The 14900-nt window shown below is 37.1% G+C and overlaps 1 protein-coding gene across 1 annotated transcript in view; it reads right to left on the bottom strand.

Moving 5' to 3' along the window:
* Window positions 1-981: 981 nt before the first annotated feature.
* LMTK2 (lemur tyrosine kinase 2) overlaps window positions 982-14900 on the bottom strand; it is a 41900-nt gene continuing 27981 nt past the window's right edge. Inside the window, exons 8-14 of the mRNA XM_054643458.2 lie at window positions 13969-14053; window positions 13260-13381; window positions 11596-11745; window positions 8438-11345; window positions 6764-6899; window positions 6095-6343; window positions 982-4962 (exon numbers count right to left, since the gene is read on the bottom strand). Of these exons, the coding sequence (XP_054499433.2) occupies window positions 4934-4962; window positions 6095-6343; window positions 6764-6899; window positions 8438-11345; window positions 11596-11745; window positions 13260-13381; window positions 13969-14053 (3679 nt within the window). The 3' untranslated portion in view covers window positions 982-4933. The remainder of the gene's footprint in view (window positions 4963-6094; window positions 6344-6763; window positions 6900-8437; window positions 11346-11595; window positions 11746-13259; window positions 13382-13968; window positions 14054-14900) is intronic.

Genomic DNA, 14900 nt, shown 5'->3' on the forward strand with positions numbered 1-14900 from the left:
CTCGGCGCTGTCAGGGCCTCCTCAGCAGGTGGGGTGTCCCCGCTGCAGGAGGACAAGGTCTGTCCCAGCTCTGTTCTGCGTGCTGTCACAGCACCCGTGTGACACAGGCCCACAGACACAGCACTGCCATCTCTTTGAGAACTTGCTGCACATAAAGATTGCAAGTTCTCAAATTCTTTGATAATAAGTTCTATATAAGGTGACCAATTTAGTGCCATGGGATCTTTTGCATCTGTTCTCATTAATGACCACTGCCTTGGTCAAATTTCAGCCCAGTAGTTATATTTTACCTAATGAAGTGAAGTCATCTTGATATCAGTTTCTCATTCCCAGGTCACAAATGTGCCAGCACTCAACAGCTGCCATGAGAGGTGGGGGCTTCCTCAAGAGCCTCCATCACCACTGCCAGGGCTGCCCCGGGCCATCCCCTCCCTCCCGAGGAGCAGGGAACACCAGCACCCTCCTCTCCTCCTGCCCAGCCTGGAACAGCCACAGCATCTCACCACGGCAGCTCCCAGGGCACACCAGCATTTATTTCATTTATTTACCTGGTGATTTTTGGTCCATTCAGCACATGCACTTGTATAGGAAAACCAAGCAACTCTTCTAGGAAGAAATTCAGTCAACACTGAGAAAACATCATTAACCTGTTTTCTGAAGTTATAAATTTCAAAATCCCCATTATTCCTACAGATATCTAATTCTATGATTGAAAGCAAAATTCAGTATTCAGAATGACACTGTTTCTGTTTTAATTATTGCTTCTCTACTGACTGTGTACACACTTTACCTGAAATTTTCACAAGGGTGATGATACTGGCAGAATTTAAAGGTGACTACGCTATTTAGCGTGGGCTCATCTGCTGGGACTGTGGCTTTGAACTTTTGGAACTTTCTCAACCTCAGGAGACTAATAAATATATCTTACAGTAGAACTACACTGCTGGGATCTGTTTAAAAATGAACAAACAGACAAAGAGATTATAAATATATAACTGTATTTTATTTTTAATATTAAATATTTTTAAATTACAAGCAGTTTCTTGAATCACACTATGCATGATAATCAATATACAGTAGAAATTACAATTTAAAAATGTACACAATTTAAAGACATTTTGACCTGAAATTTCATTAACTATGATATATTGCCATAAACCTCATACCTGTATTAAATTACAATAGGAAAACCTCATACCTATGATTTTGTTACATAGTTTCTCATTTACAAATAGAATTGAACATTATATATACACACACATCAGTACCATTTATCATTTAAGTTACACCTACATCTGTGCAAGTTCAAACAATTTCATAAACAAAACTAACTGTAAGTCATATTCAAGTTTCTGAAAAACAGGCTGCTGGTATTACAAATACTTATTTTCAATAAGTTTATATGATGTTTGACTCTCCTCTAGATTTCTTCCCATTTTGTACCAAAACCATTAACATGGTATGACTTAAAGCTGAAGTAATTTTTTTGAAGTAAATCCATTCTTATTTAAGGCTATTTCTTATAAGGCTAATGTACTTGAATTCCACCTTTCACCAACTCCAACACAAATAGCCAAGTCACTGACACCTGACAATGCTGACATTTTAGGATAGTGCTTAATTGTAAAAAAAAAAAGTCTTTCTACCAACCAGCCTCCTCATGAAAGATTATTACATAAAAATCTGCTAAAAATACTGATAAAAAGAATGAGGCTTAAATGGCTTTCATTAGTGCATCAACAAGGATATGAAAAAACATTTAAATCTGCTCATTTCCATGAAAATGGCAATTTCCATAAATGCAGTTATACACAGTGTATCTGCAGCTGGGGCTTTTGGGAGAGTACAGGTGTTCCCACTGAAACTGGACACACTTGTTGCTCTCTTGGCTTCTCACTACAGATCCTAATGTTCAAACAAACTTCTTTAGGTGGGAAAAATCAGATCTTTTAAATACCTTTAGTAGCCAAATTGAGACAATGCCTTCATTATTCAAACAATCCAGGTATTCTACTAGAGAAGGAATTAAGCTGTAACCAGTCCTCATAATAAACCATTGAAAATAGATACATGTACTTCTAAAATGGAGACCAGGCTTAAGTAGCTAGTGCAAGAAATCACATAGAGTGTAATGAATGATTTGGAACAAATCCCCTCATTATAATGTAACATGTTGGAATTACTGATTCATCTTCATTGTGCCACTTAACTGCCAGGCAGATATTTAAGTATTGCTAGTAGTTGATCAGATCTTTAAGTGTTATTTTTTTACCCCAAAGATAGTTTATATTATTGCAATCCAGCCTACTGGATTACTGAAATTAAAATTTATGTTTAAGTGATCTGAGTTAACTTTAAATATTTATTTCTCTTCATTGTACAGCTAAAAAGGACATTACCTTGCTTAATATCATACACATCTCATTTTGGAAAAATGCTCCTTTGGCAATTCATTAGCAGTGAGTCCATTTGGACAAAGGAGTAAACTTTTACTTCCTGTGTAAGCTTTTCTTTAAACCCGGGTAAGAATAAAAATCTTAGATTTCCATCAAGCAAAGGAAACTCCTGATGTGCAAGATAAACATCTGATTTTCCAGAATTACAAGGAACAAAATGCACAACCAAATGACAACATTCTGGAGCATAAGCTTTTATTTAACCCAGAATTATTTTTTAAATAAAATGATTCAAAATTAAGGCTGAACTCCAGGTCTGACAAGGTTTTCACCACGTAAGGCAGACAAGCCCACATGTTCCCTGCAGACCATTATGGAGTTTCATTCTTACTATGGTGAAAATTTAAAGACAGATGAGGTACCCTAAATCTAGCTGTATCAAGGAGTGTAATGTTGGAATGATGGAGTTTCTAAGCAATAGTTTGTGCACAAGGTCTATTACCAACATTTTAAAATATTTTCAGTAGCGCACAGCTTCCTTAAACCCTCTACAGTACATACTGTAAGCCTGTATTAAGAACTACTTGACTTTGCCTTCTAAATAATGTTTTGGGAAAGGTCCATAGGAAAATTCAGTTCCTCACTTCATACTGAAGGACAGTTCTGACTAACTCTGAACCTGAGTGCCTCATCAGAAAAAGATATCTCAATTCATTGGCAACTTCAAACAACATTATTAACTAAATCATTCCCTTTTAATCAGTATGGAAGCCATTCTGGTTTAAGGGCTAAATAACATTGGAAAAAAAACAGTTAACATATTCTTGTCATCTTTAAAACATACTTAAAAATCAAAATTAACACAGAGGTATACAAAAAAAGAAAACAAACATCTGAAAATATCTAGTCCTCCCATCTCCATATGATGAAAATTCTCTGGCGACTGGATCTGGACACAGAGCACTTGGATCACCATTACCTCAAGCCCTGCCAAAGCAGCCACTAAAATACAAAGTACTTCACATTTCAGTGCATTTGTATTTTAGTACAAGTAAACAAATACAAAGCCAGGTAAACTGCTTCTATCAGTGTTTCCTACAGATCTGAACTGCATAAGGCATTCCAAGAAGTCAGGGATTTGTTTCTCAAGTGAACTTACTTTGGAGTAATAATTAAGGATAGTTTAGAGGATTAAATCAGCTAAATGCATGGTAGAGTAGGATGGTTAAGCCCCCCACTGTCTTCCCTTCCCTACAGGCTTCAGAGCAAACCTATTGTACTGCAGCCTTTGTTCAGAATGCATTTCAAGATGTACCATGGAGCTCTGCAGACATCTTAAAATGGATCTGGCCCTATAACGGGTGCAGAACTGGGCATTAACCATTAATCAAAATCTTAATTGTCATAACATCACCAAGAGGTAGATTTACCACAGGCCTCTGAATGGAGCCCAGATCTGCAGTCAGCAGAAGAATGAGCTTCAAAATTCACAGAATGTACAACTAAAGGGCCAAGTGTACCCAAATCCAGTCTATTGAAATTAGTCTTTATGTAAGATTCATAAATTCCAGAGTTTTGTACAACCAATTTTCCCTCTTCTTTCTCCAAGGCAGAAATTGTAGTAAAAACTGGAAGGCCCTTAACTTTGATATAGTCAGATGCTATTACAGTTTAAGCAGTCAGTAGGATCATATGTAGGAATTAAGAGACATTATCTCTTTCATCTAAAAATTCCAGAGTATAGCATATATTCTTTTCCAGTTTCCTATAAAACATGAACACTAACGACCATTCTATAACCATTATCATTTTAGAAATGGTACTGAATATAAGATTTCAGCAAGTCTAACATAATACTCAGAAGTTATGTACGTTTTACGAGTACCGTGCATAGCAAAAGGCTACAAAAAGGACAAATTAAACTGGATAACTGGGCCAATTCAACTTGTCTTGTTTTCCTTGAAAGATCTAAGATTTTGATTCTGTACATCATCAGGAAATAAAGGAAGAATAATCCATAGTGCAATTGTAATAAGCAAAGTAATATGTAGTGATATCTTTTTGAATAAATATGGCTCACTACTGATCAACTATCATTCAAACAGTTCCATCAACACAGCCACCTGTTGCACAGGACAGGTATACACAATTCTACAACAGGTGTAATGTTCAAATAGATAATGAACTACATGGAAAAATAGAAAAAGAATATTATACAATCTCATACATAAACCAGACTGTAGTGTAATTGCTTTACTTGTTTAAGTTATCTGAAAAATACTTCAAGTACTTGAAAACAGCGGCAGAATCGTCTTTCAATGAAAAGCAAAATTGCACTGATTTAAAAATACATTACAAAGTTAAATACACATTCAAATTAATGTCCTGATTTAACATTGCTTTCAGTGTTTACTTCCATTTCTCAGTACTTCTTGATTACCTGTGTTACTCCAGGAGGATCCAGAGTTTAGATAAAGAAGTTTCAAACACAAAGTCTATGTGTTTTATGTATGGAGTCCAAGCACGTTTAAATTGATTTAATCTTTTTCTCCATCTTCACTGCTTCCTATTAGTAAAGGAAAGGTCATAAGATACAGTGAGATTCTTCTGCACAACCCTCACTTCTTTGTAAGACTCATGCTAGAACTTGGCATTCTGCTGCTTTGCCCTTCCAAGTTTTGGTTAATTTTTCCCTACACTTTTAACTACTGTAAACATTTGGTTCATTTATTCATAGACATCTGCCTCAATCACACAGCTCAATGTCACTTCTTAGGACACATGAGGCAACATAGGATCTCCAAAATACTCTCTCTTATCTGTAAGTTACTAAGCAGCAAATATTATCTAATCAATAAGCACAATAAAAGAACAATACAACTCTATATAACACTGATTACATATTTATAGACACTGACCATAAGCAAGGCTCTGCTATCAGTAATATTTATTTTTAATAATACAATGTGTTATCAAGAATAATATGCTAGACCAATTCAAGTGTGCTTATTTTTGCTCCTCTTAACCCTCAAAAACATATCAAAGGTTAAAAAAGTTTTTTGTTACTGACAAGAAGGCTTGTTAATAAACACTGCTAGTACTCAATATTGCTCTGAATGGATTGTTTGGCTCTCCTAACAAAAGCTATCTATTCACAGCTCTAGAAAACATGCTGCAGTTCTCGAGAGAATGTCAAGAATGCAATGTCTAAAAAGCAATATGAAAAGAAAACTAAACTGTAAAATAAGCTTACACAATAATAGCAGAAACATTATGTTCCTGGCATCCTCATCCTGTGCAATGAAAACACAATTGTGACTTAAGAGAGTGCAATAACCAGAATTAATAACTGCCATAGTGTGGCAGGTGCAACAGCAGTGCTGCAGGATTGCAGAGAGTTCATTTATCCAAATACAGCACTTGGGTTTTTAACACAAAAACTGAGAGCTTGTTCTGTAAATGTTCCACAGGTTGTTCTACCACAATTTTGTACCAACTTGGACACAAATAATCTCAATCTCCATGGAAAACTATGTCTTAACTGAAACACAAGATCAGACTAAACTGTCATAGTGTTAAAAATGTCCTTCTACATTTGGTATTTAAATAGAACAAGACTTGTTGTGTCTGTTCCTTTCTCTTTACATAACGCTTTTAATTTGTATCTTTAAAGTAATTATTATAACTAAATCACTTACCTCCTTGCTCTATATCTGAATCTGTAAGATGTGTAAGAGAAAAGCTTGCCATGTTTGCAGGAGAGATGGAGAATCTGGAATAAGGGGATGAATGTGACCAGTTCTGATCAAGAGTCCGGGACGGTGGAGGTGGAGAGAAGTACTTTGATGGCTGCAGGGGTGCTTTAGAACCAATGAGACTGTTAGCTGCCTTGGACATAAAGGATGGCTCTGGAGAGGAGAAGTCATCATCCCACTCAAAACCCCCACCTTGGGGAGGGAAAGAAAAAAAAAAAAAAGTAAGAAAGAAGAAAAAAGCAGCATTACAGTTATGTCATGTAAGGTCCCCCAGAACTGTACAAGTAGACTGGAAGATTGCATTAACCCCAAACAAAGCCTGTGTCCCTGGGCAGGGCTCTAGCCCAGGGAGCCACAAAGATTTGTCACTCAGTTTGGCTGCCTCTCAGGCAACCCTGGACACACCAATGCATAAAGAACCAGTATCACATCCCAGCTTTGCTCCTCAGGAACAAGGGAATCTGAGCCCAGCTGCAGTGTGTGCTTAGGATGCAAGACTGAAGCCAACATGGTCCGGTGAATTTACAGATCACATAGAGTTTAATGACTTCTCATAAAAAGCTCTGCATCAAACAGTCTCGGCCCCTGCTGTGTATAAATATATTCATGTACCTTCTTCATCTGTTGAGCTTTCTGAATTTGCAAATCTGTTTAAGTAACCAGGGCTGGAAGATGGAACAGGAGAGCTGCCAGCACCTTCCCCGTTCACGTCTATCCCACGGCTTCCCAGCTCCTTCGTTGGTGTTTCCTAATGCAAACAAAGTCACTTTTTGAACTATTTTTACACACAATGTCTCCATGCTTTCAGATGCCAGCACCCACAAATACACTTCCCCATCCTGCCATCAAATGGAATTAAAAGGTCTGTAAACTGTTACAACAACACAACAAGACTTTGAGTTACAGATTAGCACATGCAAGTACTTCTAAAGAAAGCTGTATGAAATCTATGCTAAAATGCACACAGGAAACGACTATTTAAATATTATTTACTATATAAAATGGTTTCATATTTGTAGGAACAAATACCTTCCAGCTGAAAACAGTTCCCATATCAGCTTAATGTGGGTATGGGTTTTTTTCCTCTTTAATAAAGTCTTATCCCAACATTTTATTTTTTTTTAATCCCCTAATCATGTCCAGGATAAAGAGCCAGACTTTGTACAGCCGGTATTGGAAGCAGCCAACATTTTATCAGTTATTGTAATAAAAAGTAAAGAGTTCAACAACTAAGAGCAGTTTAAACACAGCTGATTTTTTCCTTCCACTCTGACAAAAGGATTACTATTCTACAGGCTGCCTAAACACAAATAAATCACTATGTTTTCTATTCCAAAACACAGTTAACTATAAGATTTAGGTGCGTCATCATAAGCAACATTTCCAAAGCTTGACAATGTGACTGTTCTTTGAAACTCACTGGACTAGTTTAGTTGCCATAATGCTAAAATACAATCCCCTCTGTATCCAGTTACAGAAGTTAAAAATTGATAAAGCTGATAGGGAAACAAAAGTAACCTTAAATTTTATAAGCAGATCACTGTGTCACTGCACATGAATCCCACAGGATTAATAAAAATTAGCATTACCATCTGAATCCTGTTCTCATCTTTGATTATGATCTTAGATAAATTTACCTTAGTGCTAACTAACATAAGATTCAGAGTTAGGCTTCAGTTTGAGTTTTGGGGGTTTTTTTATTTAATTATTGATTTTTTTCTTTCTTCCTTTCTTCTATAAAGCATCTTAAAGACTTCAAACTCATTAAACAGATAAGCTGTTTTTATAAAGCTGCAACAATATTATGTCAAAATAAAATAATTAGATCTTGTCTATAGCAATGCTGTCTCACATATTCAAATTAAATACATCTTATAAACAGCAGAAAAACATCACTAAAACCTATTTCATTCAGCACATGCAGTCAAGGGTCCAACAGCAAAGGACACTCATGTTTTGGAAACCAAAGCAAAATCCTCCTTCAATTCAGATTAGTGCAGCTATTCTACCAGCAGCACTAAACTGTACCTAGCCAAGTCACAAAGTTCTTTCTTCTTTATATATATAAATATCATTCTTTTACATACATAAATTCTTACATAGCCTTAATATATTAAGAAAAAATAATGCACATCATGAACAAGCTGTAAGTCTGCCAAAACAAGAAAGCTGCTTTTGTAACAAGGTTTTCTAAATATTGAGCAATTTATTCAATTCCTCCTTGTTTAAACAAAAAAGAAAGCCAAGACAACAAAAATTTTACTTAGTAATTAAAAAGAAGAGTACCTGATCAAACAAATAGACTGTCACATCATCAAAGAACGTTACAGCCTTTTTCTCATCTTTCCAAAGTTCAGGCTGCCTTTCATTAAGAGGTTTTGGAAGTTTCAACAAGCTTCTCAAATGTTTTCCATCATCTTTTTCAGTAACTATCTCAGGTACTTGATGAACAGTTTCATCTTCACTGTCAGAACTCAGACTATGCATATGAAAAGTCCTCATGTCATCCTCAGAATCACTGTTTTCATCTTCCTCATCTGCATCATCGCCATCCTCTAAATCGAGCATTCCAGCCACGCTGAGTTTGCCGAGGTATTTTCCTTCAATATCTGGCTCTTTCAGCTTTTGTCCTTCCATGTGATAGAAGGACTTCTCACTGTTACTCAGATCTAAAGCCATGTTGTGCACAGGCTTTAAGTCTCTGTGTGAAAGGAGCTCTGAAGTGTTAGTGCCAACACAAGAGACACTTTTGTGGGAAGTCTCAGATAGTTTTATTTCATCCCTCAGGTTACCTTCCATCACTATTTCCAGGGAAGTCAGAGCTGCCTCAGCCCACTCATCAGGACACCCCTGCATCCTTTCATCCATCTCTTGGATCTCTAAATTGTGGTTTAGTTCCAGTTGCGAGTTTTGATTATCATCACCCTGGTAATTCCTCACATCACACATTTGCTGTCTCTCTTCAAAACCACAAACCTCTTCAGTGTGATTCTCCCCTCTGTTGGAGGAAATAACACACACAGTCTCTCTGGACAGATTTACAGACTCTTCTGGCTTTTTATCTGGCTCAGAATCATTATCAGAGAAATAGGCTGAGTCTCTATAAGAGTTTTGATTTCCACTCAGGAAAACCACCGGGGTTATTTCAAAATTGCTATTCACTGCATCCAAACAAGCTGCTGCTTCTGACACAATGATGACTGGATTAGAAGGCAAAGCACTGACACTGCTCTCATTCACACACAGAGCAGTTTCCACATTGGAAGTGTCCTCAACAGGGACATGGGAAGTCCATTCTGGAGATTCCAGGTTTTCTGTTTCATAGCCACTGTCAGCAGGTTTATCTGGTGGCAAAAGTTTCTGAGGACTTTGAGACTGTAAAGATTCTAAAACCTCGTTTACATCTAAAGAATCCAAAGAGTCAGGTGTCTCTAAGGCTTGGTCTACAGTTTGTACAGGAGATGGGCTGCCTTCCAAAAGACTGTCCTGACTGGTACAATCTGAAGCAGCAACAGAAATTGAGGTCACCTCTTCTGGAACATCCTTACAGTTCTCAAAATGATTTGATGTTTCTTCTATTTCCTCCAATAAACATTCATTTTTTTTAAATATGGGAGAACTATCTTGCACATTTCTTTTCCTATCTTCCTGATCACTGCATTTTTCTTTGTTAAATGTTGCTTCATCAGACTTGAAAAGCATTCCCTGTTTCATCTGTGCATCACACTCATCTGTTTCAATAGCAACACTGTATGGACTGTTTCCAACATTATTATTTTTGGCATTATAAGATAGCTCTTCTTGACAGAGAACATCGGTGTTACAGGACATGACTTCATTCACTTCTACATTTAGAAATTTCTTCTCATCCTTCAAAATAGGAAGATTTGCACAGTTATCTGATGAATTATGTGCTGTGGGTGGACTAGAGGATGCCTGCATTTCTACAGGAGTCTGAGACGGGGAACTGGGATCTTTACTCATTGTCACTGGGTTAAAATTTTCATCTTTCACTGTTCTAAGACTTTCGTGTATTAAAGAAAAGACCTGTGCATTTTCAGCCAGCACAGGCTCAGGCTCTACAGAGTTTCTTTTTGAGGTTTCTAATATACTTTTTAGAACATCATCTGAGTACTGCCCAAAATCACTGCTGTTTTTTTTAGGCAATAACCCTGTTAATAAGTTTTTCTCTTGAAGAAATAAGAAGTTATCAGAAAGTTCTTCTAAAGTTACCAGCTCCGACTGGTTAGAGATATTTTCACATAAGGAAACAGTTTCATTTTCAGAAGCTTGATTAGAATGCTCCTTCTCAGAAGAGCCTACTGCCTTTCTAGCATCTGTGTTTGAGTTCAAAACAGCTGGTTTAAAGTCTTTAGGAGAATCATTTGTTTCAGCAAACCCAAGTATTTTTCTATTTGTCAATTCTTCTGCTCTATCAATGTCATTAAATATACTCTGGAAAGGACTTTCTGGACTATTGGCAGCAGTCAAAAATTCCTCTTTAGGATCTGTATTGTAGTGGAAGAAGTCCCCATCGGTACTAGATTCTTCAACATCAAGATCCCTGAGAACCGTGAAATGAGAACTTTTTTCTTGTACAGCTTCTTGATGATCAACTTCTGTGGTTAATACAACTGATTGGTTATCAAAATTCATGCTGCAGCCACTTCCTTTTTCCTCTAACTGGATATAGTAGTCATTTCCAACAGAAAGTTTGTGTGCATCAAACACAGGTAACACCCCAGGGACAGCAAGTGATGCCTCTTGACCACTTCCATCCTGTGCTCCTGGTCCTTGCTCTGAAAGTGACCTCTCAAAAACCTCCACTGGATAGAAAATACTTGTGTAGTTCATGGCTTCATCAGGATTCACATGACCACATTCATCAAAGTGATCGTGTTTAGCTGCCTCCCAGATGTATTCAAAGCTCAGCCCATGGCTTGTTTCAGTTACAGTCAGAACCTCCTCCAGCTCGTGGCCAAGTCTGTCTCCTGTGAAGTGATCCAAGATTGGGAATGCAGAATTACTTGCTTCTCTGTTTGAGGTGTTTGGTTTCAGAGCATTCCACTGCTGTTCAAAATCAATCTCTGAGTCCCTTTGGCTCTGCATGCGGAGGTAAGTTAGGAGTCTGTGCACTTCTTCTGCCGTCGGTCTCTTTTCTGGAGGCAGCCAACAGAACTGCAGAACTTCATACCTACACAAATAAAAACATTTTCAATAGGTTTCACACTGAAAAGGGATTTATAGAATTCAGATACCTAACAAGCCTCAGAGTACCAGTATCACTGGCAGAACTTCTGTCTCCAGCACGTCCCTTTACTCCCTTTACCTAGGGTTTGTTTGCTGAGTTTCCAGGTAGCCATTTCAATGTGTTTAAGAGAACTGAGTCATTTCAGAAACTTCTTCAGCAGCTTGATGAATAAATAGAAACACTTAAAGTTTACCATCTATCAGAGTATGGCTGCTCCAGACGTGGCTTGAAGGGCTTAACCTGCTTCTCCTTGATGACATGGGTTAGGACCTCCCTGTCAGAGAAGTCTGAGTAAGGCTGAGCACCATTCTCAAACAGCTCCCACAGCGTCACACCCAGGGACCTGCAAAAGAGCAGCACAGCACTGGGCACTCTCAGAACTATTTTAGAGTGGCTTTTCTCAGAAAGGATATGCAAAGCATTACTGGCAAGAAGAAATAAATACTACTCCCCATTGTCTCTAGAATAACTTCAGAACTTATTTCATTTGAGAGAATGCTAAAAGCCTGAAGAATAAAGTTGCTTGAAGGCAACAGCAATGAAGACAACAAAACACAGAAGGTCTCAAATTATTTGATAACTGAAAAGCCTCACATATAATAAAATATTATCTTTACAACAATTTAAAAATATTGGGTTTTTTTTTACTATGGTGTATAGAAATGAGATTAAAAAACCTTACAGTTAGTCCAATAGAAGAGAAAAAGCTTTCATGAGAAATTGCAGTTATAGGTCAAACTGCTAGAAAACTCATCTTTGTTCCAGAGTTCATAGAATTCTTTATTGTCAAGCTGCAGTGGTCAAAAGCTGCCTCTGCTCAGTGCTGCACCTGCACTGTATCCAACACTAATCACATTTTCACTGAGTACAGTCAATGCTAATCTTTGGGGAATCTTTCTGTGCTCAAAATGCAAAGGAACTGACTCTGCATGTAGAAATAACTTAGATTGGAAGGGGTGTCTGGAATCATCTACTTCAAACCTGTTCCAAGCAGCTCTGCATAAGAGGCACTGAAATACAAATTGGAAACTTAAGGCCCTGGCTGCTTGCAGTCCAGAGGAACTGAACTGGTATGAGCTAAAGAAGCCTCCTTGGAGGATGGAAGCAAATTAGTTTTTACATAACTTCTACATACCCCACTTGCTTTCTGCAACCCTACTTTTAAAACACCAAACAAACCCCAGTTTACTATTTAATATCCTTCAAATATAAAGCAGGAATTAACTGTAATGTTTTTAGAAATGTTAGCCTAATCCACAATTTCCATTATCCAAATTTCTTGGGGCTTGAGAACTGAAGTGGAACTTGGCTATTTCAAAAATGTTCATCCTCAAGAGCTCACCAGCCATTGTCTATCAGCTCTTTGGCAGCAGAAACCATCAGTTAATTGCTGCTCTCAAATGCTCCAGCAAGAACACAGCATTTTAATTAAAATGCCACTGTTCTACCATTTTAACTTCATCAGGCTCCAGTGGGATCATCTTTTTATGTCAGTCAGAGCTACTTATTTTTGGAAAAATCATTTACCATTTATTTATAAAGATCTGAAGGTATTTTTATTAATATAAAATGTTTATTAATTAATATAATTATAAAATAATGTTTATTACTATTAAATGTTTATATTTATTAATATAAACACCTATTTTTCTGCTAAATATTTTTGCTTGCTCTGACTTTGTCTCAACAGATTTCTAAGCACCTTTCCAAAGCAGGATATAGTTTCAGGTTTACAGTGATTAACCTACTGTACATCTGATGCATCAGGCTAATTTAAATATTATTTACTCCTTCATGTAACATTTGAAAATATGTTCACAGATCTCTCATAGAAATTTCTTAAAGCCTTCTACATACCATATGTTACTGTATTTATTTTGCTCTGCTGATAGCAGTCTGTCTTGAAAACTTGTTACTAACTCAGGTGCAGTCCATCGTAGAGGAACAAGTTTCTTCTCATCTGTCTCAATATAATCTTCCTAAATTATTGATGAAAATGAAGAAAAAAAAAACCCATAAAAAGGCTGAACATACATTGGATCAACTTCTAGACAGTGACAGTACTTTCCTTAATATGTTTTTTTGTGATGCCTATGTAAAAAATTATAATTAAAAAAAAAAAATTCTGTTTTCCCTGTGTAGCAGAGAATAATGCTATGGAGGAAAGTCATTCACTGGTCACTGCATAGCAGAAAATTGAATGCCAATTTCTTGTTTAAGGTTTGGTACTTACAAAATGTTTTAAATAATGTCCTTAATTTTCCACTTTATTATTTTGAATATTTTCATTAAGAAATTTGAACTTTGCTTTCAAATGTGTCCTTAAAACACATTAAAATTAGTTTGTTCATATTGTAGGACCACTGTAAATAGGACCAAAAAAAGGTAGATTTAGCAGAATATTCCAAAAGTAATAACTCTACTCATCTCTAGAAAGGTACCTATTGAAAGTTCATAATTCAAATAAAGGACAATCTAATATCAGTTCACAACTTTCAAGCATGCTTGCTGTAACCTTGGCCCCTGAATCCTTTAAAAAAAGTGGTCCATGACAAGATTAACTCACCTTATACCTACTGAATCCTATACCATAATCTCCTACTTTGACATTTAAATCGGATGTAAGGAAGCAATTCCGTAAGGCCAAGTCACTGCAAATGCAAACAAACAAACAGTGAGACAAACCAGGAGGTCTTCAAGGCAAGTTCAAATGGTTAATAGAAGTTTCAGTTCTTAGAACAGTCAGGTCACAGTTTCAAGTATCAAATGAAAACTATTTTTTAGAAACTTAGAATCTGAAAGTCAAGGACTTGTGCGGAGTTACAGGTTACAGTTGCAAGTACCAGGAGCAGATCAGTAACACAAAATGGTGCTAAGGACTCAGCAATCCTCTGTGCCTGAGCCACAGCCTGATCCCATAGACCTAAACCTGCTGAAGGCTGAGGCAAGCTGGCTGCAAGCAAGGTGTGCTCCTGGAGCTCCTGCAGCTCCCTTCCTGATCCTCTTCTGAGCAAATCAAACCAGCCCCTGCACTCTGAAAAACCAACTCACATGCACTGCAAACCCAAGCACAGGACCTGGGGAAAGTAATTTCTAAAGTGCAACTGTGACCTAAACCAAACATGAAGACATTTTTATTAAGTTTTAGAAGTTACACATGCCAACAATTGATTCCAAATCTCACTGGAATACTGTGGCCACTACAGTTCTATACAAACACTCATCACTTCCAGGAAAAACAAACACTGATAGGGTTTCTCCTTAGAGAGGATGTATTGGACAAGATTTCTTTTATGGCCAGAAGGCTGAGATTTCCCTTGGGCACTCCTACTGCTTCAAAGGAGAATCAGTTTAGAGCCACAGAGCCACTCTGCATTCTGGAACCCAAAGAAAACTGAACACAGTGACAAGGCAATCACATTTAAAGCTTTCATACAAAAACCCTGCACCATTATGCTGTCCTGTATAAAAAAGTTCAAGCTGCAGTCACTTCCCTAG

This window comes from Agelaius phoeniceus, chromosome 16, assembly GCF_051311805.1.
Source record: "Agelaius phoeniceus isolate bAgePho1 chromosome 16, bAgePho1.hap1, whole genome shotgun sequence".
In the NCBI taxonomy this organism is placed as follows: domain Eukaryota; kingdom Metazoa; phylum Chordata; class Aves; order Passeriformes; family Icteridae; genus Agelaius; species Agelaius phoeniceus.